This window comes from Geospiza fortis, unplaced genomic scaffold (assembly GCF_000277835.1).
Source record: "Geospiza fortis unplaced genomic scaffold, GeoFor_1.0 scaffold11, whole genome shotgun sequence".
In the NCBI taxonomy this organism is placed as follows: Eukaryota; Metazoa; Chordata; class Aves; order Passeriformes; family Thraupidae; genus Geospiza; species Geospiza fortis.
The window spans coordinates 13,624,184-13,647,139 of record NW_005054304.1 but is presented as its reverse complement, the minus strand read 5'-3'; the positions used below and the strand labels follow the sequence as shown (position 1 = coordinate 13,647,139).

At 38.7% G+C, this 22,956-nt stretch overlaps 1 protein-coding gene across 1 annotated transcript in view; it reads right to left on the bottom strand.

Annotated features, from left to right (window-relative positions):
- Positions 1 to 22,956, bottom strand: part of COL25A1 (collagen type XXV alpha 1 chain) — a 299,366-nt gene that overhangs the window by 16,615 nt on the left and 259,795 nt on the right. Inside the window, exons 21-36 of the mRNA XM_031066491.1 lie at positions 22,524 to 22,586; positions 21,972 to 22,040; positions 21,028 to 21,072; positions 18,806 to 18,850; positions 18,203 to 18,280; positions 15,916 to 15,939; positions 14,967 to 15,011; positions 13,348 to 13,392; positions 12,967 to 13,047; positions 12,163 to 12,225; positions 10,546 to 10,596; positions 10,160 to 10,186; positions 8,017 to 8,097; positions 6,108 to 6,143; positions 5,215 to 5,268; positions 252 to 305 (exon numbers count right to left, since the gene is read on the bottom strand). Of these exons, the coding sequence (XP_030922351.1) occupies positions 252 to 305; positions 5,215 to 5,268; positions 6,108 to 6,143; positions 8,017 to 8,097; positions 10,160 to 10,186; positions 10,546 to 10,596; positions 12,163 to 12,225; positions 12,967 to 13,047; positions 13,348 to 13,392; positions 14,967 to 15,011; positions 15,916 to 15,939; positions 18,203 to 18,280; positions 18,806 to 18,850; positions 21,028 to 21,072; positions 21,972 to 22,040; positions 22,524 to 22,586 (861 nt within the window). The remainder of the gene's footprint in view (positions 1 to 251; positions 306 to 5,214; positions 5,269 to 6,107; positions 6,144 to 8,016; positions 8,098 to 10,159; positions 10,187 to 10,545; positions 10,597 to 12,162; positions 12,226 to 12,966; positions 13,048 to 13,347; positions 13,393 to 14,966; positions 15,012 to 15,915; positions 15,940 to 18,202; positions 18,281 to 18,805; positions 18,851 to 21,027; positions 21,073 to 21,971; positions 22,041 to 22,523; positions 22,587 to 22,956) is intronic.

Here is a 22,956-nt window from a genome sequence, read left to right as displayed (position 1 = left end):
GCTGAACCAGGAGCAGCAGCATTCTGCATCTCCTCTCTCTCGCTGGTTCATGTCAGGTCTGGTTTTTTATGTGCATGGATAGAAACCCAAGAGTGTGATACAGAACACTGACCTCGCACTGTCAGGGTTTATTATCAATGTCTGCCTTTTCCAACTAATTTTACTGCTAGGTGAAAATCAGCCATAAAGCACACAAAGTTTAATCAGGGAGGGATGAAAAGTGCAGTGTGTACAAACTCTGTGCAACTTACAGGCAAGCCATATGGTCCTCTGGGTCCAGGGTCACCTACAGTTCCCTTCTCACCCTAAGAAAAGATTACAGAACAAGCAAACAAAAACACTGGCTATCTTAGAAATTATCTCTACCAAGTGCTTTAGGTTAAAGTTTATGCATTCCTAAGTATTTTGAGTGAAAAAATATCCAAGCTCATTTATTTTCATTAAATGTTTAAGGGAGAAAGAAAAAGTGTGTACTACCATGTTTTCTAGGAAGAATGACATTTTAGGGATATGATATCACATTCATTTCTAAATATGTTAGTAACTGAAAATATGTTTCAACTGAACACACACCAGTGTCAAGTTTAAGCTTCTGACAGCTTAATGTTGCTCTCAGTAAAAATTCAAAGTTGTAATGAAAACTGAGGATATACAGCATCAAGCTGTATATACACACAGCAGCTGAGATGCAACACAGTGACAGGCAAAAATAATGTGTCAGTCAAAGCTTGATTTAAGTAGGCAATGCTATTAACAGTGACATTGTGAAGATTATCCTATGCACTGTGCTGTGTTGCTTAATCCTCTACTGGATTCTAGATAAGTGATGTAAATACCCTGGTTTATTACAATCAAAACAACTGTAATAATATGCAAGACAAACAAGTACAGAGATTTCTCCAGAAGTCTGATCTCAGGCTGCACTACAATCCATGGAAAAATTACCAGTTTCTAGAGGGGTGCTGCCAAAGAATTTTGCAAGCTTAATACAGGGTAAACTTTTCCAAGCAGAATGGAATTTCATGGTGACGAATTTCAGGCTGACAGTATTAATCACCTTTGCTCTCAAATTTTTCTTTATCAAGATTGATATGAAGTTAAGTTTCTCAAGCCAGCCAGGACTAGCCTGTATAACTGCAAGCACAGGTCCCTGTGAGCTTGGTAGGGAGTTGGGGCTGGGAAGAAGGTGTGAAAAGCAGTCTTGTTTCAGACCGTTCTTTCTTCTGAATGAAATCCATCAGAAAAGTATTTCTCTCTGGAGAGAACTAAACAGCTCAAAACGTTGATGTTGAAATGAAAGAAGAAAATCCTGACCACCTCTAGTTTTCAAAGCTCCTACTCTGGATTTGTCATGCAGGGTGACTTGGATCCCTTTGTCACTCCCTTTGGTGAGTACACCCTAACACAGGGCTTCCTGCAAGGCTCTTGGTGCGCACAGGTGCTGTGTTCATCCTGCCATTTGCTGCACTTATGCTCATGAGAGAATTCTCTGTACAGCAGCCTCTGGGTTATTTACTACTTACCATTATTTCATTAACGACTCTATCATTAAAAGCACAAGACAGAGATGTAGATGCGTACCTAATTAATAGTGGTGATTACTGGCACAACCAAGCACTTAGCACAGCTCTGAAAATGGGCTGTTATGTCTAAATTTCAATGACTGAATTATACAAAAAGGCAGGCACTAGAACCAACAGGACCTTAACCTGTGGTTGAATAAAACCAGCAATAAGGAGTTTGTCAGAGTAACTGACATTTGATCTGTTTTAAATAGTTTATATTTTTACTTAGGTGGGTACTTGCTTTAGTCTAGAGGTAATGAGATGTGCAATGTCAGGTCTTTCTTTCTGGATTCTGCTACTCCCCTGCTAATTTCTGAGCAGCTTTTGGGCTGGACGCCCTGGCAGGACAAAGGAGGTATTGAGAACTAACAGCTGATTTTCAAAACAATAAATCCCTTGCAGCTTTAAAGCCTTCTGCTAAGAAACTAATGTGCTGACCTATGTAGGTAAGAGCTACAGAAATCTTTGATCAGGACTTGAAATATGTCAAGACCAGTTAAGCATCTTTTTTTTTTTTAATCTTCAACAGCAAGATGACTGTACAAAGTCTTCTCAAGATAGGCTTATAACATTGCTAAACATATGGCAGACATAAAAATACTGAATGTATCAGTCTACGAAATAATCACATCTGTTATGTAAGAATATATTTGGAGAACTGTATCTCAGAATATTTGTGTCCAATACAAAGCACATGCTGAAACATGTTTGGAATATCAGATGAGGTCCTGAATGTTCATGGATTATATGAGATTAATGGACTGTCATGAGCATACTGCCCTCAACCATCACAATTTCCTTCAGGGTAGCAGATATTAGCAAACTTCAAGATTTTGTTTTAAATTTATTTGTGAGACAATCCATCAGTGTCCAAAGAATAGAAACCATAATGTATCGTTTTGCCTCCTATTTCACTTCAGTCTCCTGAATCATGGACAAATATGAGCTACAATTTGAATGAATAAAGCTGAATAATCTGTGTCTCCATTAGGATAGACAGGGAGATTTCATAACATTGTTATGGTGAGAAATATTTTAACCAAATTAAAGAGAATGCACTTTAGCTACTAGTACTAACTGTGTGTAATGATAACAGTGCTGCATAGGCTACACAAGAGAATGCACTTTAGCTACTAGTACTGTGTGTAATGATGACAGTGCTGCATAGGCTACAAATCCAAAAGCTAAAATCAAGCTCAAAACCAGGCCTTTGTCACAATGAAAAAAAAAAAAAAAGAAAATGTTTATTTCCAGCTCTCAGATTCCTTTAGCTGGTCAAGAAGCTGGATGTACATTATGCCTGTCATCACCCTTCAGGCTTACATGTCCCCTTTCATCAGTAGTAGCTGAAGATGTGTTTTCCAGTATTCTCTACTTTCACTCAAGACAGTATGTAAGTGAAAATAATAGGTACACAGTCAGATTCAGAGGCCTATTATGACTTACTCCTCCATTTAATAAAGATGGTCTCAGTAAAACCTCTCTAAGCATCTGGAAAAATGTAATTCTAGTAGCTGAAAATTAGTAAGAAGTAATAGACACTGTCCTCATAAATTATATTAATTCCCATTATTAATTACTCTTTCAGTTTTGACTAAAAAACGCATAAAACCACATTATACTGTCATGATTTTCTTAGTCTGCCTTGTCACCATCTAAATAGACTTTGTATAAAGATGATCTGACATTTTCTGTTTTAATAGTTAATTGAAAATCAACAACCCACCCTAATTTGCACAACAGTTTGCTCTACCTCAGAGTAGTAATTGAGCATCACCTCAAATGCAGCCTGTGCAACAATGAATTCATAATTATTCTGTTAAACAGCCCTAATGCCCTCCTAGATTTATACTGGCCCAAGATTTTTCTTATCAATACAGACAAAATGGGGCCCTATCCAGTGACAGTGAACACTGGCCCTATGCACTGTTTTTAATTAAAAAGTAAAGCCTGAAATCCGCAGACAAAAATGTTTCCTTTCTGCTTTCACATAAACAAGTTCAACAGTTGCAAATGCAAGTTGTATAACAGCATTAAAAAGAAATTATTTGTTATTTAAATAATGAGATATATATCAACACTGTGCACCTGTTATATAACTATGCTACAAACAACTCCTCCCAAATGGTATTGAATAACTAAATGAACAATTACAGCAACAATCCTACTGGTTGCCTGCTTGGGAAAAACCCCTCCATCTGTCTTGTGAACTTCCTCCCATTCATTTAGCTCCACAGAAAATGGTGGGTGTGTAGGAATTTTCTGCACACCTTGGTCTCTCTATTTTTGTGAAGTTCTCCCTCTGTGCTCATGCAATTACTGATTTACATCACAACAATTCCTATCCCCTTTTCAGTTACTGCTTTTCAACAGCTACAGTGGGGCTTATTCCAGATCCAGCTGTATGACTTCTTAGGACCTTGAATACCCTCACAAGAAAAAAAACATTAGTAGCTGTCTTCCACAGACAGAAAGAATAGTTTCTATTATATTTCATTGTCAAAGACATTTCAACTGGTAGTACACATGCATGTCCTTCAGTATAAAAGGTCATAATGCAAGAATAAAATGTATTGTATTTTATATACTTCTACATGTACATCTCATTTAATTTTTTTACTTAAGATTAGAGGATGTTCAACTATTTTCCGCAGAGTTGACAGAAGATAAATATTGTCCTAATTGAAGGAAAAAAAAACTAAATCAGTAATCCCCTAGAAAAACAAAAAATACTCAAGCCCTTCAGGCCCTTAACTAGCCTTAAGAGGTAACTGCAGCCCACTGTACAGTTTAATTTGGACTGTGCTGCATGTCTTGTATTCATCCCTCAGTACACAGCTCTGTAAAAATGAAACTTACCTTTCTCAGATGAAGCTAATTGGACCTCTGCCATGTGGCTGTGTCCTTTTTACAGCTACTCTGAAGTTGTCTTAGCACAGTTGTTTTGTTAAAGCTGTTTGTTTTGTTGTTTTGTTAAAGTGAAGAAATCAAAGAGACAAAGTTCTGGACTGGTAACTCCTCCTGGAGGTTTTAGGATATCACCTTCTGGTTTGTTGTAAAAATTGATGGTTGTATTGTTAAAGATAACAGGATTATTGTTAGAGTTCCTATCCTATTTCCACTGGAGAAAATTTACTGTGAATATTTCAAAATTAAATAGCAGGGCTCCTATCTTCTAAGCTTAGAAAAAAAAAAGTTTAAATTTTACAGAGGCTGGAGATATTTTTCCTGGATAAAAACATTTAAGTGAATAGAGGAGAGAAATAATCCCTTTTTTCTGCCATTGCATTCTTATATAATCAGATCACACTATCTCCTTTTGCACCAGCTTGTTCTCAATTTGCACAACATAATGAAACCAATGAAAATCATGTTCTGTTTGCGGCACTGTGAACTAGAAAGTCCAGTCAATTTCTCACTGATTAGTCATTTCAAAATACCAGCTCCCCTGGAGTTAATGAGTTACAATGTCAATCTCAAACTGATAAATGTGTGTGTAAGTAGAGCACATATCCAGTTCTGGGCTGCTCCTCTACAGGTGAGACACTGCTCTGTTCTGTAATGTCTAGGCACAGTAGGTGTCCCCATATGACATTTTTCCACTGTGGCAGTTGCTTTGCAGGGAGGAGCACATGGAACATATACTTACTCTCTCTCCTTTGGGACCTGCAGGGCCATGGGGACCAACTGGGCCATCTATGCCCTACAAAAAGGAACAAAGAGGGTAAGAGAGAGGGCTTGTTCTTACAACTCTTTAGTTTTAATAGCTGTCTTGTACACAAGAACTAACATGGAATCAGTCTTCACTGGTTGAAAATTTGGATTTAATTGTGATGCAATCTATTTGGCTTTCAAAACTCCACCTATAACCTCTCCTGTTCCAAGGTAGAGCGTTCTATTTGTGTTCACTACATCCATGGAAGTAATCAGATTTACAAAGACCTTAAACTGATTGGAAGAAGATGGAAGGATCAAAGAAAGATTTTAATTATTGTTCTATTTTTAAAATGGATTGTTCTTTAAATTGAATTGTCCACCTGTAAGATGGACTTAGCTATTGCAAGGATCAATGACAATCTTACTTCCAAGATATAACTTTTTCACTGCATAGATTTCTTTATCATTCAAGAAAGCAAAAGATTTAACATCTCTGATGTGTAACATAGCAATGTGTGTAGATGAACCCCAGTACATCTGCATGTCCTTCACTGATTCCATATTAGCACTGAACAGCTCTGTTCTCCTGTAAGCTAAATCCCTAACCTTACTCAGGAAGCCTAGCAACCCAATCAAGGCAATTGTCCAACCAAAAATCAAAACTAAGCTGCCTTTTTAAGGTTCAGAGCTCCTTCTACAGAGAATTACATTATCTTTTCCACACACACTGCCCTAAGAACCTGCTTGAAGCCCCCTCCTATGCAGCAGGGAAAATGCCTGCAGCATTTGGCCTTCCTTCCTGTGCAGCGAGGAGCTTGGCTGGCAGAGCCCTGGGAAGCACAGGGACTGGGTCACAAAGGGGACACAGAAAGACAAGGGACTCACCCGGGCTCCTGGCTTCCCGTCTAAGCCAGATGCTCCCTGTGTGGTGAGGTGGAAGCATGGATGACGGGCATGACACGAATGACAAGAAGGTGAGATTAGTAAGTGGTGCTGATGAATAAACACAATTCAAACGTACAGTACACGCTGTGACAGGGTTCTGGAGTGGGTACCACATTACTACAGCATGTTAGTTAAAAATTCACATGAAACACCAAGAGCCTGACTCTGCTCTCGCTTCAGTGTAACATCACCGACCCACCCCTGCCCTCACATGAAGTATATTAGAGCAGAATATTGTCAGGCTGTAGGAGCACTACAAACACCAGATGTTAGGGTGTTTTTGAGCCTGAACACACAAATATTTACTTTGTCATTTACCCACATGCTTTCTGATTTGTAAATAGCAACAATACTGAATAGTATACACAAAGGAAGAAAGATGTGTGTTAACTGCGATAGGAAATATTTAAGTGCAAGAATACTGCATTATGCAGCCAACAAAATCTGGATCCTGACCACAATGGGCTCATTCATTTCCAGGAGCCCGGGAGACAATCACATTTCCTGTTTTCCCGCTATGCCCGCAGGCACGGGCTGCGGTGAGCGATGTGCCCGAGCATCCTTGGGGCGGGGGCGCCCCCTGGTGGGCGCCGTGCGAATAACAGAGCAGCGGCCGGGGACACTGGGCACAGGGGACAGCGCCACTCGGGACACCGGGAATCGTCTGGGGAACACCTCCCTCCTAAAAAAGCTAACCAAACCGAACCCCAAACAAACCCAAAATCTCCAGCCAGCTCAATAAAACGAGCCGGTTTTTGGAACGTCAAGCGCTTGGACTTTGCTCCTGAAAATGACATTTAGAAGTAGCAAGCAGGAGCAAGACAAGATCCGTGTAAATTTGAAAAACGTAGTAGCATTTTTTGTTCTGGAGTCTCTTCTACCTTATAGTAATTTCCAGAACATCTGCTCAGGCCTCCAAAGCTCACTCTCTACAGAGATGTAGCTGTCAATGTGAAAATGAGTTTTATTTTTTTTCAAAATAAATTAAAATTAAAATTCTCAGTGATGCTGACCTTGTCCATAAGCCCTGCACATAATTCTTGAAAATATTAATCAGAGAGGTTTGTGCTCCTTTGGGTCAGCTAAGTCTTTTTTCTCCATTTTACTGTTAACAATGTCATCACTGGAAGCAATCCTCATACAATAACAATATTAAAGAGGACAAAAGAACTCTTTTTCTGAAAAAAATCCCAACCTGCTTTCAAAATCCCAACCAACTTTCAACATGCTTTCAAACACATGAAGTATTTTCTGTTTTATCAACCTAAATTTTAACAACCCTGATGTTTCCGTATTTTTAAGGTTCTTCACTTGTAAGACAAAATTCATGACAAACACTCAGAATCGGAATTTTCTAAAAAACAAGGCAAAAATAAGAATCCAGGGGGAAAAAAACCACCAAAACCTGCAACTAAATTCCCTAAATCAATTTTTAGCTTTCCTCAATTACACCTCACAATCTGAACTGGAGAATGTAATAAGAGGAATAATAACTAAGAAGACGGGGGAAAGGGAAGACTCCTTTTTTAATGGAAACACCATAGAACACTTGAATAACAACAGCATGGCTAATGCAATGGGGGTGATGACATCCTTGTGACACTGAACACTCTCAACTGACACACAACAACAACAATAACAACAAAAAAAACCCTGACAGCAGTGGGTTTTACAGGACATTACTTGGGATGATAGCACAGATTTGGGACAAAACAAAACGAGACTGATGCTCTGCTCCAACATGGTATATTCTGTGTATGCTACTGAGTAAATCAGAGTTGTTCATGAGGAGTAGAAAGAGATGTTTGTGATTTGCACTGAAATTGAATAGTTGGGTTTTTTTACTTACTGGAAGACCAAGGGGCCCTCTGTCACCCTTTTGACCTGGTTCACCCTTCAATCCTTTAAGACCATTTAACCCTGGTTCACCCTAAACGTAAAAGTATAAATGCCAAATTTTTGGTGCTATAATGGGTGTTTAAGCTGGGATAGAAGAAGCCAGTCCCAGAAGTAGTTGCAAATTCCAGTTTGAAACAAATTCAACCTTCTCAGTTTACTGACAATTTTCATACTGATTTAATAGTGGGTAAAAGTATTTGGGAGGTGTCTGCTTGAGATTTAAATTCAGTGTAAAAAAAACTACAGGAAACTTATGGGTAACAAGATTTTTTTAATATTTTCGTAAAAATTATCACTATAGTTAGATGGTTTGAATTAAGCATGAGTTTCAGGAGATTTTGGAAATTCTTCAAATCCCATAAACCACCCTATGCAGATAATTCAAACTGAAAGAAAATGTTCATAAAAGTAAGCCTCAAAACTGTAAGTTTCTACAGTGAGATCTCCTGAAAAATACATTTGGAAGGAAGCAATACTTTTCCTTACAGTAAACTGGAATTTGCAGCAAAATCTTACATAAAGATATTTTAAACCTTTAAGCATACATAATAAACAGTAACAAGTTAAAAGAAACAGTACAGGTTACACGATGCCAAGCTATTTGGGAGGTCCACAGTTTCTATGTTCATACAGAGAAATTTTAACAATGTAAGAAATGGCACTTGTTGTGATTATTAAATTATGCACAGGCTATTACACTAAACATCACTAAAATGACAATACTGGGCTGAGAGTTGCCAATAAATCATTCTCTCATAATAAAAAACTGCATCAGCATGAGGGCTGCTCAGTCAAAGAGAGTATTGACCACACCTGCCTCTTTTGGGAAACAAAAATACACGGGTATTTCATCCAGACCGCTCCCCATGGCCTCATTGCTACAATTGCCTTTGATGTATTATGTTACCTTATATTATATTCATATTTAAAAAAAAAATCTCACTAGAACCCAGTCGGCTCCTTTAAGTAACTCCAGACATCATCTGCCTGCTTTGCACCCTAAGTAGCCATTTCTTCATTCTTATTCTATTTGACTCGATGTGACTTTCAGAGCAGTAGCACTGGAAAGGCTGAAGTTTTGGAAACAGACCTGAGAAATCCCACCAAAGCCTGTGTCTCAGGCCAAAAGCCTGAGGTAAAGCAGGGCTGGTGCTAAAATGGAACATACTCGATTTCAAAAAATGATTTATGACTCAGGTTTCTTGAGCCAAGGTAACACAGTCTCATAAGGGGTCAAACCCGTGATTTTCTGTCTTGCAGCTTTAAAAACTCAAAAGAAATCCCCAAAACTAAACAAAAAACACCCTTTTCTCCTCTGCCTTACTTTTTGAGAAAGGTGTCATTAGAGACTCATAATGATTTAAATGATCATGCCTGACAAGACCACTGGCCTTAATGAATAAAGTGTCATGCTGAATTATAGCTTACTGGTGACTACTGAATTAAAGCACAAATTAAAATATTCCAACTGTGCCAAAATGCACTTCCGCTCTCCTGAGCTGTTCTGATGGGCCAAGAGAGTCCCTAAAGAATATCTGTGCTATGGAAAATGTTCAAATTGTATTGCAGACCTGTCTGACCATGAATCCAGTTTGGAAAACACAAAAACGCACACATCAGTTTGTGATGGCGCACCAGCATAACATGTGAAGGACCTGGTCAGCAAAATCCTTGTCACCTAACAAAGGCCATGGAGACTGGAAGAAGCAGAAGATACAAGAGAGCATAAATGAAGTCAAGTTTATCTGACTTCATTTCCCAAGCCTGTAACATGCTTCTGTATTCCAAAGTAATTCCAAGGGCAATGGTAGCTTGCCCATAAACAGGAAGCCAAATAATTTAGTGCCACATTCCTAATATTCATACAAAAAATGGACTCAGCTGATGCTGAGGAGAAGTACTACTCAGAAACAATCACAGACAATTTAAAAAGCTTTTAAGCTGCTAATATGAAAATCTGCTTTAAGGTTTAAGAATATCAGAAATGTTTATTAAATGAGGTATGACAAAACACAGCTCCATGCATTCAAGAGCAAAACATGACACTTTGCATACATAAAGAGCTCATCTATTCAAGACAGCTATTAACTTACCTTCGGGCCAGGCAGTCCATGAGGTCCCTGAAAATAAAAGTAACATTTTTCATTACGAAAATACACCGCAGTTTTTTGGACTTTTTGCTTTGTAGGGATACAAATTACCCCTGTATTTCTTTAGTCGCAAAAGAAATGCAGCTGCCAATAAAGCAACAGTAAACACCTGATTCTGAGGGGGAACCAGACCACTAACAGGTTAACAATAACAGAAATGTGCAATTTGTTTCTGCACCTCCTAAGAATTCCAGGACATGCAACAAAGATTTACAAATTAGATCCTCTCTTCAATGGCCACATATTCTGATAACACTTTTAGTAAGCAAGCAATAAAGTGGCAAGAGGGCATAGACCATTTCTAGCCCCTCTGCTCCTCCCAAGCTTACCATGGGGCCTGGAGGACCATGTGGCCCTGGTGGTCCAGGTGGTCCTATCATCTACAGATAAAAAACAATGGCATTAAATCATGCAGAGCAAAGAACTCCCACAAAAATACCAGAAGTCAGGCTGACCCTTGTTGGCAAGCACTTACAAAAATAGCTATGTAACAGTGAACACTGACAGCGCTTTAGACAGGGCTTTAGGAATGGGAATTATTTTGATTTGAAAGACAGGGTACCAAAGTGCAGATCTGCCTGTGCCATATGGCAGTGTGCCTGTCTCCAGAGTCTTATTCCTAGGGTCTATGATACACTTTAAGACACTATGGGGGAAAAATAATAAATCCCTGTAAAACAAACAATACTGAGATGGGATACTTGAACTTTTAATATTTGATGGTATGTGCTCTGTAGTTCTCTCTTGTACTACTTATTCTACAGAGCTAGAAGGTGATGATGTGTTATTTTACTCCCCCTCAACACTGACGACTGGAAAAGACACCAAATTCAAACTGGGCTTTGGAGTAATTTCAAAATTGTCCTTTGTCTCTCCTTTTATTTCTTTTAGCCCACTTGTACCAAAAATTCTCTGAGGTCATTAAAATAGGTAATCAGGTTGCTCAGCATTTAGTGCATGCATATTCTGCACTGTTTTTCCATGTTCCTAACAAATCCAGGGAAAGAATTTCATGATGATATATCCAGCTTAATATCCCTTCTCTTCCTGGATCTACTCCCAGTGGGTTGCTTCCATAGCCTGCAGAGTGGTAGCAGGATGCTAATTCAGGTCTCCACACTCATGCACTGCTGTAGCAGCTGTCAGTGGCAGCAAGAGCAGCAACAAGGAGCACTTTGAAATGTAAGACAGACTCCATCACCTGTGAAATCTCCTGAAAACTGTAATTCTTCCTTCAAGTGAAAGTAAGCAGAACAGGATGAATGAATTAGTGAATTAATTTCTAACAAACTAATCTTCTCCTCATAGCAAGAAAGTCACAGATGTGGGGTGCCTCCTGTGTCCTGCGATGGCACAGGGCACTCTCTTTGACTTTTCAGAGCTATGGCTTCTGTCACCATAACCTCTGCTCTGAGGTCTCTCTTCTTACTGTGCTCTGATAATGAAAGTCACCCACACCAAAAAGGCACTATGTAGCAGTTTGTTTCAGCTTTTGCATTTGTTTGTTTGTTTTTAATGCCTTTACAATGCTTTGAAAAAAAAATCAGGAGAATGTCTGGTCTCATACAACTAGCTCACTACCCTGGGTCACACACCTGAAGTCAGTCTATTCTGGTTCTCACTGGACTATCTGAGATTCCCAGACTATACGGTGTTGAGAGATTATGATTTGTTTGGGTTTTTTTCCTTTCTTCCCCATTTATCTTTTGATCCATTACAGAGCCAGAAGGCTTTGACTGAAGCGGGCAGGGCTTGTTCATAGTCAGAGAACAGAACAGAACAGGAATTACATATTTAAATTTTCTTAAACTGTGATTAGCTCTATGATAAGAAGTCTGTTTGTTCTCAGAAAGATCAGTCATGAATATCAAGTATTGCTCAGAATCAGAAGCTGGAGAGCCACTGCTGGACTCCTGTGTTCTTTGCAATGCCACACTAAGACTTACTGAAGGACCTTGGGCACCAGGCAAACCGACGTCTCCTTTTTCGCCTTTCATGCCATTGGCTCCCTAAAAATCATTACAAAACAGCATTTATAAACAGCTTTAATCTTACTAGCAACCAATCTAGAAATGATAATATTTATTGGCAAATAATTATCATTTAAAAAAGAATAACACAGCACACATGTAAAGGAAATCCTCCAAAAAATTCTGGCAGTACTTTAAAAATAATTTTAAACTAATATAAACATGCTTTTATATCGATAGCTATCATATGCTTTTATGATATTTATGACAATTCCTTAAACTGGCATTCCATTAATGATATTGTACTATGGATACAATTTGAAATTGTTTCTATTTTTGCTGAGAAAATTAATGTGTATGTATATAAATCTATACATACATATATATACACACAAAATAGAAGAATGCATCCCATAAATATTCATGCATTTTTTCTCTCTCCTCAATCTAAGTCACCTAAAATTTCCATTCTAATCATAGCTCCTTTCTCCTTGTCCAAGTTGTCCTATATATTACAAGAGAGGTATAACTTTGGTCAGCCTGCCAACTAATCTCTTTCTACCCGACACAGTATTTTTGTTTCACTGTAAGTGGAATGAAAAGTTCTGACAATCTTACACCTCCTCCTAGATTTGCTGTGAAACAATCTCAGAGCTTTCTCCCCAGTGCTTTCTGTCCCATTTGCAATTTATCAGCACTGTTGGAAATTCCTGATAATGGAAGAGAGGAAAAAACAAGATACTTTTTGCTAAAATTAATTAATTAACTTTTCATACTCACTGGTAGGCCAGGCAGTCCAATTCCTCCCTTTTCTCCGGGCATTCCAGGATCACCTGTGTCTCCTTTTGAGCCCTTAGGACCCTAAAATATGGACTTATTCAGCAAGTCATGTAAAAAACTAGCAACATCAACAGAATTCTAGCTTTGATCCTAACAAGGAGAGTCATGTGCATGTTGTATCTCTGCTAGTAGAATGCAGAAATGCAGACACTATTAGGCCACAAAGTATGCAGCAGCACTATAATCATCTTTATTAATCATTATAATCATAATACTTAGATTATGAAAAATAAGTTACAACTTAGAACCATGGAAATAATCTCTTAAAACAACCTACAGTTGCCCACGTGTTCTTCACTATATGATTTACACAAAATGTACCTGCTCTCCATCAGCTCCTGGAGCTCCTGGGGATCCTGGTTCACCCTGCAAGAGATAAAACAGAGCTGGATTATCCCAACTGCCCCAGACACTAGAGGAAAGAGCCACAGAAATTCCCATAATTAACAACAACAAAGCTAGAGAATATTCTGTCAAAAGCATATATTTATTATCGATATTAAAGAAACAGCCCACCTGATTATGACATTACAGAAACTTTGGGTTCTATAAAGGCCAGACAAGTGCAAAAAAGAAAAGAAAAAGAAGACAAAATCCAAGGAGTGAAAGGACCCCAATCCAATGGAAACTTTGCCTGCTACCAGAATAAATACAGACTCATGCCTCCCGATTTATGGAAGGTAGAGAGAGAGACTTCACGTTGTTTTTCCCTATTATAAATCGCCCAGTGAAGGAGCTCACATTTACCACATTGTCTTATGACCAGTTCCTGGGTACCATTCTCCAAGGGAGCAAGTTATGGTGATGGATGGAGTCAATGACATTAGAAACAAGCTCCCGTGATGTTGAATTCTGCTTTACATTGTAGATTTTGAATGAGAACGCTCACCTATAGAAAGGAACACAACCTCTTCCACACTCCAACTTCTCTGTTTTACTACATACTCCATGTTGCAGAATTGCTGGGTAGATGATAATGCAAAAAGCAATTTCTGCACACTTAACTCTATACTCTACTATCAATTTTCACACAGAATGAACCTTGTTTCTCACAATTTCTCAAAACAACGTACATGTGTATTGTGATGTATTTCTATATGAAATACTGGATAAAGTCTAAAATTGACATGTCTAATATTGTTATTGAAAACGCACATATTTGCTCTTGGAATAGCGTAGAGACACTGGGAGAAGATGCAGTATCTAGTATTTAAAAAATAGGAGTAACATCTCAACTAGTTTAAAAGCATTTAGGGAGAGTCCAGGAACTTCAACACTTCTTTTTTGAGTATAGGCAAATTTATTATTTAAATTTAATAGAAGAGTGCAGCATATGGTACTCATTGTCTCTGTGTGGGCTGCTCACTAACCCTTCTGTACTACTTATAAGCACCAGCCAGGTGGAATTGGCAGGCTTGGGTTTCCAGCCAGGCTCCTGCCCACATGTGTACACTGTAATTTTTACTGACATTAGACAATACTGCACTTATTTGGGTGGGTGCCTCTGTGACAGAAAAGCTGCATTCACATGCACTCACATGGTGGCCAGTGGGCTGGCACACAGTTTTGCCCACCGCACTCCCACTCAGCCAGAAGTGAGGCATGGGAGCCACTGTCTGGTTGTGTGGCTGGTTTGCAAAGCCCTTGGGAGCAACCTCAGTGCCAATCCCTGAGTGAGATGCTTCTGCACTCTTTCAGTACTAATTAATTTTGCTGGTCCTTAGTTAATCATCTCTGTGTGTCAGCTAAACAAGGCACCTATTCTGGAAAGCTACATCTCAAGAATCTGGGATATGAAGTTGGAAACATGCCATATTTGTTAGGTTTACAGTTAAACAACTGCGCTAGAAAGCTTCATCTACCTGTACACATACATCATTTAAAAAAACACAGAAAATAGTTCACCCTTAAGATATAATGAGTAAAGCAAGGAAGATCACCTTTGACCCTTGCAGCCCTTGGGGTCCTGGTGGTCCTGGTGGTCCCTAAACAGAAACACACAAACCTCTCAGCTTTCAAATGAACTCCTGAAGAACTTGTCATGTAAGCACAGGGTGAATGTTAATACAGCTACTGTAACAAAATGGGTTAGATTTTTAACACAAGGGAAACTAAGACTAGTTATGGACAAGTTGTTAACCTATGACAGTTCTCAACAACAACAACACTACCACAAAAAAAAGCAGTGTTAAAATAACAGTAAAACTCAAATTTTATAATAAAATCCTCTGCTCCTATTGATGAAATGGCACTGCTTCCCCTAATGGAAGGGAGACCAAAACCCAGTCATATTTGCCTGCCCTCACTGCCCGATCCAAAACAATCTGAGATCACAAGAAATCTCCAACCAGTTGTAAAGAGGATTCTGCTGAAAGATGCTAAGTGCATCTGGGGATACTCAGTGCTTTGTGAAATTGCTATGGAATAAACTGTAACCATTTCTTTCATTTCTACCTCAGGCTGTGGACACAGTGTCATGTATCAAACACTGGTCTGGATGGTGCATAGTGGGGATGCTTTAAAAAAACCCCACAACAACACTTAAAAATCCTCTGCATTAACATAAAGAAAGGGTATGTCCAGATGGGAAAATACAACCAACAGCAATCTTGCAGAGAAGAACTTGAAACAAAAAAAAAAGTGTTTTCCCAGTCTCGTACTTAAATGAAATTCTGCCATTAATTCAGAAGGAGCAGAATTGGTTCCATTGTTGGCTCTCAACAATGGGTCCTCTGCTATGGGAACATCAAGCAAAGAAGTCAATACATGTTATGATGAACCAGGTTGACATCCAATGAAGACATGTCCTGAGCTAGCAGAATTATGAGCATGCTGTAGCACAAAGAAGTTCTATGGTGCACAGTAAGTCATGCAACAGTAATGAATTACCGTGACAGTCAGGGTGGCAATCCTCTGTTGGCAAAAGGTATTAACAAGAATTGTCAGTAGCAGAATTAAACAATGACATAAATAATTCTGTTTCCTACAGTTATTATCTCCACAGAACCTATGCTGTAAAAAAAATCTTCACATGTCAGTGCAAAAATACGTACTGTTGGCAAAGATCTGGAACCTACTCAATACAAAGTACCCGAACAAAGCTGTTTTCTAACACATGGCTTTAATATACTCATACTCTTTGTATTTCAACATATTAATGGAAATATATCCAGAACTTTAAAAATACTGAAAAGTTCAGGTATGAGCATATCTAGGTATGAAAACCTAAAATAGCCATTGCAAAGAACTGTTTACACGTTCACAGTCACAGACCCCTTTACAGTGGCAGATATTTTAATACTAATGCTGTAGTTCCTACAAAGGTTAAACTTTTGAAACCACTGCTTTTTGCCCTGGGAAATTCTGCAGAATAGGTGTGAAGAGCAATTTTGACAGAGAGATGAATTTTGCATTTGATCGTCCAGGTGAAAGCCACGTACACTCAGCAGGGGTCTTGCTCAAACCATGATGACAATTTTAAGATTGCACATGAGATTGAATAGGAGGCACAAGGCAAAGTAACTAAATTGCTAGATTGCTTCATTATTTATTACTGAATTCTAGCAAGAGACAAGCAGTCCGTATCTTGCAAACTCTTTTCAACTTCTTAAATCTGCAGGCCAAATTCTGTGCAAGTTCACAGTTCAGTGCTGAGCACTGAAGTTCTCATGTGCTTTTGTGAGAGAACTCCAAACCTCAGAGCCCCTAAGAATGTGGCACCAGGAGACTTAGGAATAGGTCTTTGCCATCTGAAAGGACTGAGCTGGATTTGGCAAGGATATTTTTGACTGATCCTATATAATCTTACTTTCACCCTCCTTGCACAGCCATTCTCATTAATATAAATTATTTGTTGCCCTGGATCAGAAAGTGATGACATTTCGAACGATTTGCAATGGGATAAAGGCTTTCTAGAATGTTTCAACCACTGCAGAAGGCTTTAGTCCACTTTTAAGGTTGCTTTATGTGCTGCAGCTTTTCTGAGGAAGCTTGAAACTAACACTGATGCCAGAGTTACAATATAAAGACAGAATACAGGAGATACAGGGGCTAAAGCCCCTGCTAAATCTCTGTCTGGTAACACACAACATGAATTTCGGGTTACTTTAGGCACGTAACTCAGAGAGGGATTTAGATGACTGAAAGTTGGTGTCTTAAGTCCCTTACAAGCAGACCAAATGAGGCAAACATAATGCAGAGCCTCACAACATGTCTATGCAGACCTCCCCACAGACACAATGAAAGAACAGACTCAGCCTTAGTGACATACAAGGCTTTTAGATTTTAGTAAAGGCAGCGAGGTTTCTTCATTTTTTGAAAGCATCTTGGAAACCAAATGACTGGTCAGACATTCACCCACTCCCACTGCCTAAATGCAAGAAAAAAGTTCAGTGGCTTCAGTGAGAAAGTGAGCAGATGCACAATGAGCCAAATCCAGTCTTCAGTTTCACATAAGCAAGCCATTCACTTTGGTGGAGTTATACTGCACAGAATTTGCATCTGAGTATGCTGCAATGTAAATCACCTTGACTGCAATGACATATGTCATCTTGGTCCTTTGCTTTTATGCAAACACTCATTCATTCTTTTTGTAACCCCACTTTAATCCTCCACACTTTTCTGCACACCAGTCAAAATAGGTTTTCCAGAAATGAGTAAGTGAGAAGACTGGCGCTTGGTCTACTTAATGTACTCAAGTTGCTGATTGAATCCACAGCTTGCTAATGGAACCATGTTACATGGTTTCCAAATCTCAAATATTCTGCTCTTTGCATCTTACAGGAAGAGGAGGAGGAAAACAAGGAAAAAAAAAGAAATGTCAATATTATATGACTTGAAAAGCAGACGCTTCTGTTGAACCTGTGTATGTGGTTTATTACATTAATTCAGCACTAAACGCCAAAGCCAACAATGAATTAGTTTCGTCCTGGTTAGGTGATGTCAGTACTCTCCAGGGAACATGAAACTAATTCACTCAGCTAATTTGTATTAGGGAAACAGTTTTTCTAGGACAGAAAACATGGTTTCCAAATATAGAAAGCTATACCTGATTAATAAGCTCAACAATTTTGCACACAAAATGTTTTCAAGCTCTAGGCAAAAGAGAAATACAATGCTGTCAAATGACTTTTCCCAGACCAGACAAAGCCAATTCAGCCTTGTTAGGTTTGCATACCTGCAGAGCTTCATGGATATTGCCATTATAATCAATTATCTCTGTTGCACCTTGATCACCCTTCTGTCCAGGTGGTCCCTGTAATACATTTCCCATTAGAATTTTGAGACAACTGCTGAAGACTATTTTAGACTCTTAACTACTGACACATGCTTTGACTTGATTGTGGGGTGTTAGAATCTAACTGTACTTGCAATATACTACTACAAAACACAGAATTTGAAGGAAAACTTTTTTTAAAATAAAGACAAATAAGCTAGTCAGTACAAAGTGAGAAAGGAAATACAGTGGGAAAGGAAATACATAAAACCTCTGAGGGAAGACATTTAAGGATGTTTCTACATTCTAGTTCTGTACTTGGCAGTGAGCAATGTCAGAACACCTGGCTTGTAACATCCTGCCCACAAAGTGTGGATTGCAGACTGCTCCAAATAGTGGCAAGTGGTGTTAGTCATATTAATGTCCAGTTAGCAACCATGTTCCAACAGTGTCAAGTCAACAATTTCACCCAGAGTTCTAACTAGAATTACTGCTACAATTTCAGTTCACACAGACTGAATCTAAGGGCACGAAACAAAGAGCTGAGATGAGAAGTAGACTTACCCGTGGACCTGCAGATCCTGTGTCACCTCTCTCACCTGTATCACCCTATGTAAAAATGATACATGAAAAAAACAGATATGCCATTTGACAATATATCACATAGTTCTTCCCTTTTAAATATGTTTTCTTACATGAACTGGTTTACAGGGCCTCTCAGCCTAAAGAGAATGTGAATCTTACTTAATGAAAGGAAAAAGTCCTTCAAAATCTGTGTACTGGTGGGCCTCTCAGCCTAAAGAGAATGTGAAACTTAATGAAAGGAAAAAGTCCTTCAATATCTGTGTACTGGCAGAATCGAGCATGACACATTTGGTTCTGTGTGAATATTAGAGTATTGTATTGGTCTGCAATAAAAAATTGCAAAGAACCGAAAAAATGGGCAGATTATTTGTGCAACATTCCCATTCTTAATGACATTACTATCAAAAGCTTGAAGAGAATACTAGAGAAATGAAATTACTCAGTCTGAAACCAGACAAAAACTTCTTCAAATGTGTTTCAAAATATATAAACTTTTCTTTCTGTGATCATGCCTCCACCAACCTTCTGAATTTCCCTGGTCTGAGTCACTGTCTCCGCTACAAACACAACTGTACAATCAGATTTAGAGTTTCTTGATGCCCTTTCTGGGACAGGCTTAAGATCATTACCAGCTTACATACAGCTTTTTATTCCTGGCTATTAGTATGCTCAATTCAAGGCTATTATATGCCTCAAAACTTGGAGGGAATTTCAAATATGTATGCATTCATATCCCAGCAGCCACAATTCATTTCACAGTCACTTTCATAGCAAGGTCTTATATCTTAATTTTAATATTACTCAAAATTAATATGGGTAAGAACTGAAAATTTTGCTCCTGTTGACATGTAAAGAACTTTGGCAAAAGTCAGGAGAAGAATGATTAATTCACCACTGGTAACAGAACAGAAAACTTTCTGGTAATAGAAACCAGAAAACTTTCATAGAGCTAATGCAGGCATATGGAGAGCAGGCTGGTGGCAGGGCATAATCAAGGTTGTGCCATCTGCCTTTCCCTTCAGTGCTGCTCTGGCAGAAGCTAGTGAACATTGGAACTGCTAAAAAATGAAGTTCCCCACCACCAGATTGACTGATGGGGCCAGATTTTCATGACAGGTATGCAGGTAAAATGAAAATCGTATATCCTTTTTTAATAAAAAGGGAATTAAAGGGGATATCCTTATAATTTTGGTGCGTGTGGGAGGTGCCCAGGTACTGTAGTCAAATGAGAGGCTTATTTACTTTTCTGCTCTCACTCTGATACTTTAACTCCCTCATCAGTTCCCTTGCCTTCCAACACTTCTTTCTCATGGGAATGAATGAGCTTAAATGGCACTTGTTTAATCACATCTTTAAGCACTTAAGGCCCCTCTTCAAGGACCTTACAAGTACTGCAAACAGTGTCACACCAGCCTACATTGTCCTGTCACCCTTATTCTGACAGCAGACCTGTCAATAACCATCAATATGAGTACATTTTCATCCCTCCTACAACATGAAGGAATCCAGTGGGAACAGTATTTGCACAGCAGATACTGTCACCCTTATTCTGACAGCAGACCTCTCAATAACCACCTACACAAGTACATTTTCATTCCTCCTACAGCAGGAAGGAATCCAGTGGCAACAGTATTTGCACAGCAGATAAAGTAATAGAAAACCCATACATTTTATCTCTCCATATATGTGAACTAACTATATTTATAGAAAGATAAATGGGTGGAAAGATATCATCAAAATCATCTTTTTAAAGCAGGTAAAACAGCAACACAATCAACAACTCTTGCCTTTGTCAGACTTCTGACCATCATATCTCAGCCTGCAGTACTTGGAATACCTCTGATTCCTAGCTCATCAGACTTTGGATCCATAAAATTATTGCAAACCAAATAACAGCACAGTCAGGCATTGGGTTTGGCATGTGGGAGGACTAACACACATCAGTTACACAGAGAGAAACCAAGTTGCATGAGGAAAACAGCAGCAGAGTGGAATGATGTTTTAAGAGAAAAAGGATTAGAATCACAGTGCTCAAAACCCATGTGACATCACTACATTTTTTATCTAAAATTGAAGGTCAGAAGGTTTCACTTATAAAGAACACTGCAGACTGTTACAAGCTCTTTTAAAAAGAAATGTTACAAATAATTGATCCTAAAAATGTTAATTAGTCCCCTAAAGACAGTTTCTTTACTACTAACCTTTGACCCCTTGGGGCCTCTAGATCCAGGTTCACCTGTCTTCCCCTGTTTGAAGGAAGATAGGAGAAAAATGGTAGAGAAATGGGAGTGCAGAGAAAAAGAAATTAACTACAGTTACAGAAATTAACTACACTAACTACAGTTTGGAACAGCAGAAATACCTTATATTTATATTACCAAGATAATGAATTTTTAAGGCATTTATTTTAATAGCACCCATATCAATATATTCTTTAACACTAGAGTGCAATGGTCACAGATTCCACCCTTCCAAAGGAAAAGTAGTATTGGTATTAGTAAAGATAGGCATCATTATCACTGGTTTTCAGGAATGAGCTATGTCATTCCATTGCTCCTGAGAAATGATAGCCAAAAGACAGAGAAGATAGTTAAATATTCTAACAGAAGGAGAATAAAATAAAGTGTTAGGTGAATACAAACTAACTGGCCAAGGATCACAAAATTAACCTTATTGTTTTCAAAATCCATCAGGAAAGAAAAACTTGACAGTATCAACACCAGGGGAAATATTAAGACAATGCTAAAAGTAGTTAGACTGATCTCTTTCTTAGAGAGTTAGAAAACAGCATGCAAAATGGATTTTCTCTGCATTCAATTGCTACAGTGGTCAAAGAGTTCAAACTTCAATGCTGAAAGTTAGGGACCTAGAGGTCAGTACTTCAGCTGGAATGAATTAGGCCAATTCCATGACAGTGTATGTAGGTAGTGTCTTTACTTTGTAGACCAAATAAAAGTCCATTCAGACTGCAGTTTCACAGCTGTGAACACAAAACTGCCATTGTCTTCTGGACTGAAGTAGAGCATTTGACAGCATTTTCATTTAAAAGTTCACTCACCAAGTTTTGTTCTACCTTTCAGCAGGCAAAGATGTGTTCATAGGTGTAAAACTAACAAAACATTTCCGATGTAAAAGTCAGACTGACCTTTGGTCCAGGGATTCCAGGTTCCCCTCGCTCACCCTTCCCAACAGGGCCTGCCTCTCCTCTGTCACCCTATTGCAACAGACACACATATATCACAAAATACTGGGCAGCCTTTAGCACACCACCAACTCAGCAGGATCAAAGAAAACAAGCAAACAGCAGAAACAATGGTTTAGCCTATGTGTATTTTCAGAATCTGGTGCATAGTATCAAAGTTCTGCTTCCTGCACAAAGTTTCAAGTAATTTTCCTAAAAAAAAACATGTTTATGAAAATAGAGTTTCTTCAATCATGCCTATTTTGCCTCTAGAGCAACTAAATTTGGGGATTCTAACATGAAAAAAGATGACATTAACTAAAGTTATGATGTAATATCTGCCTTCAGATTTTTTGAGGGCACCTACATGAATATCTATATATATCTCATAGCACCAGTCCATGACTTTTCACATTTTCTCCAATAGTAGCCTCAGTCTCTGCTACTTGCTGAGGAAAGTTGGATTTGACATCAGCTCAAGGGGCTTCACACCAGAGCATTGGCCATTACCCTTACCTTTGTTCCTGGTAGCCCTGGCAACCCAGGTTCTCCCTGTGGACCAATGAAACCTGGTTCACCCTTTAAAAACACAATATGAGAGGGTTACTTATTTAGCAGTACACAAGTATAATAACACAAGTTCATTTTGGGTGGTATTTTCCCCTGTACAGCTTACAGCTCTCCAGCTGTGATACAACAGTTATACAGAAGTACTTTTTGTCATGGGTTACTTTCATCAGCACAAATTCCTGTAGCAAGCCACCACGCAGCAGATGAGATGCAAATGAAGCAGAAGGTGTCAAACACGGGGTTTATGAGGTTAAGGACTGTTAATATGCAACCTGGTCTGTAATGTAACACATCAAACTATTACCCAAGCAAGTCTGAAGGCAGGAGGAGAAATCTGAGTGTTCCTAAATTTAAAAGGGACAGTTCATTTCAGTGATGT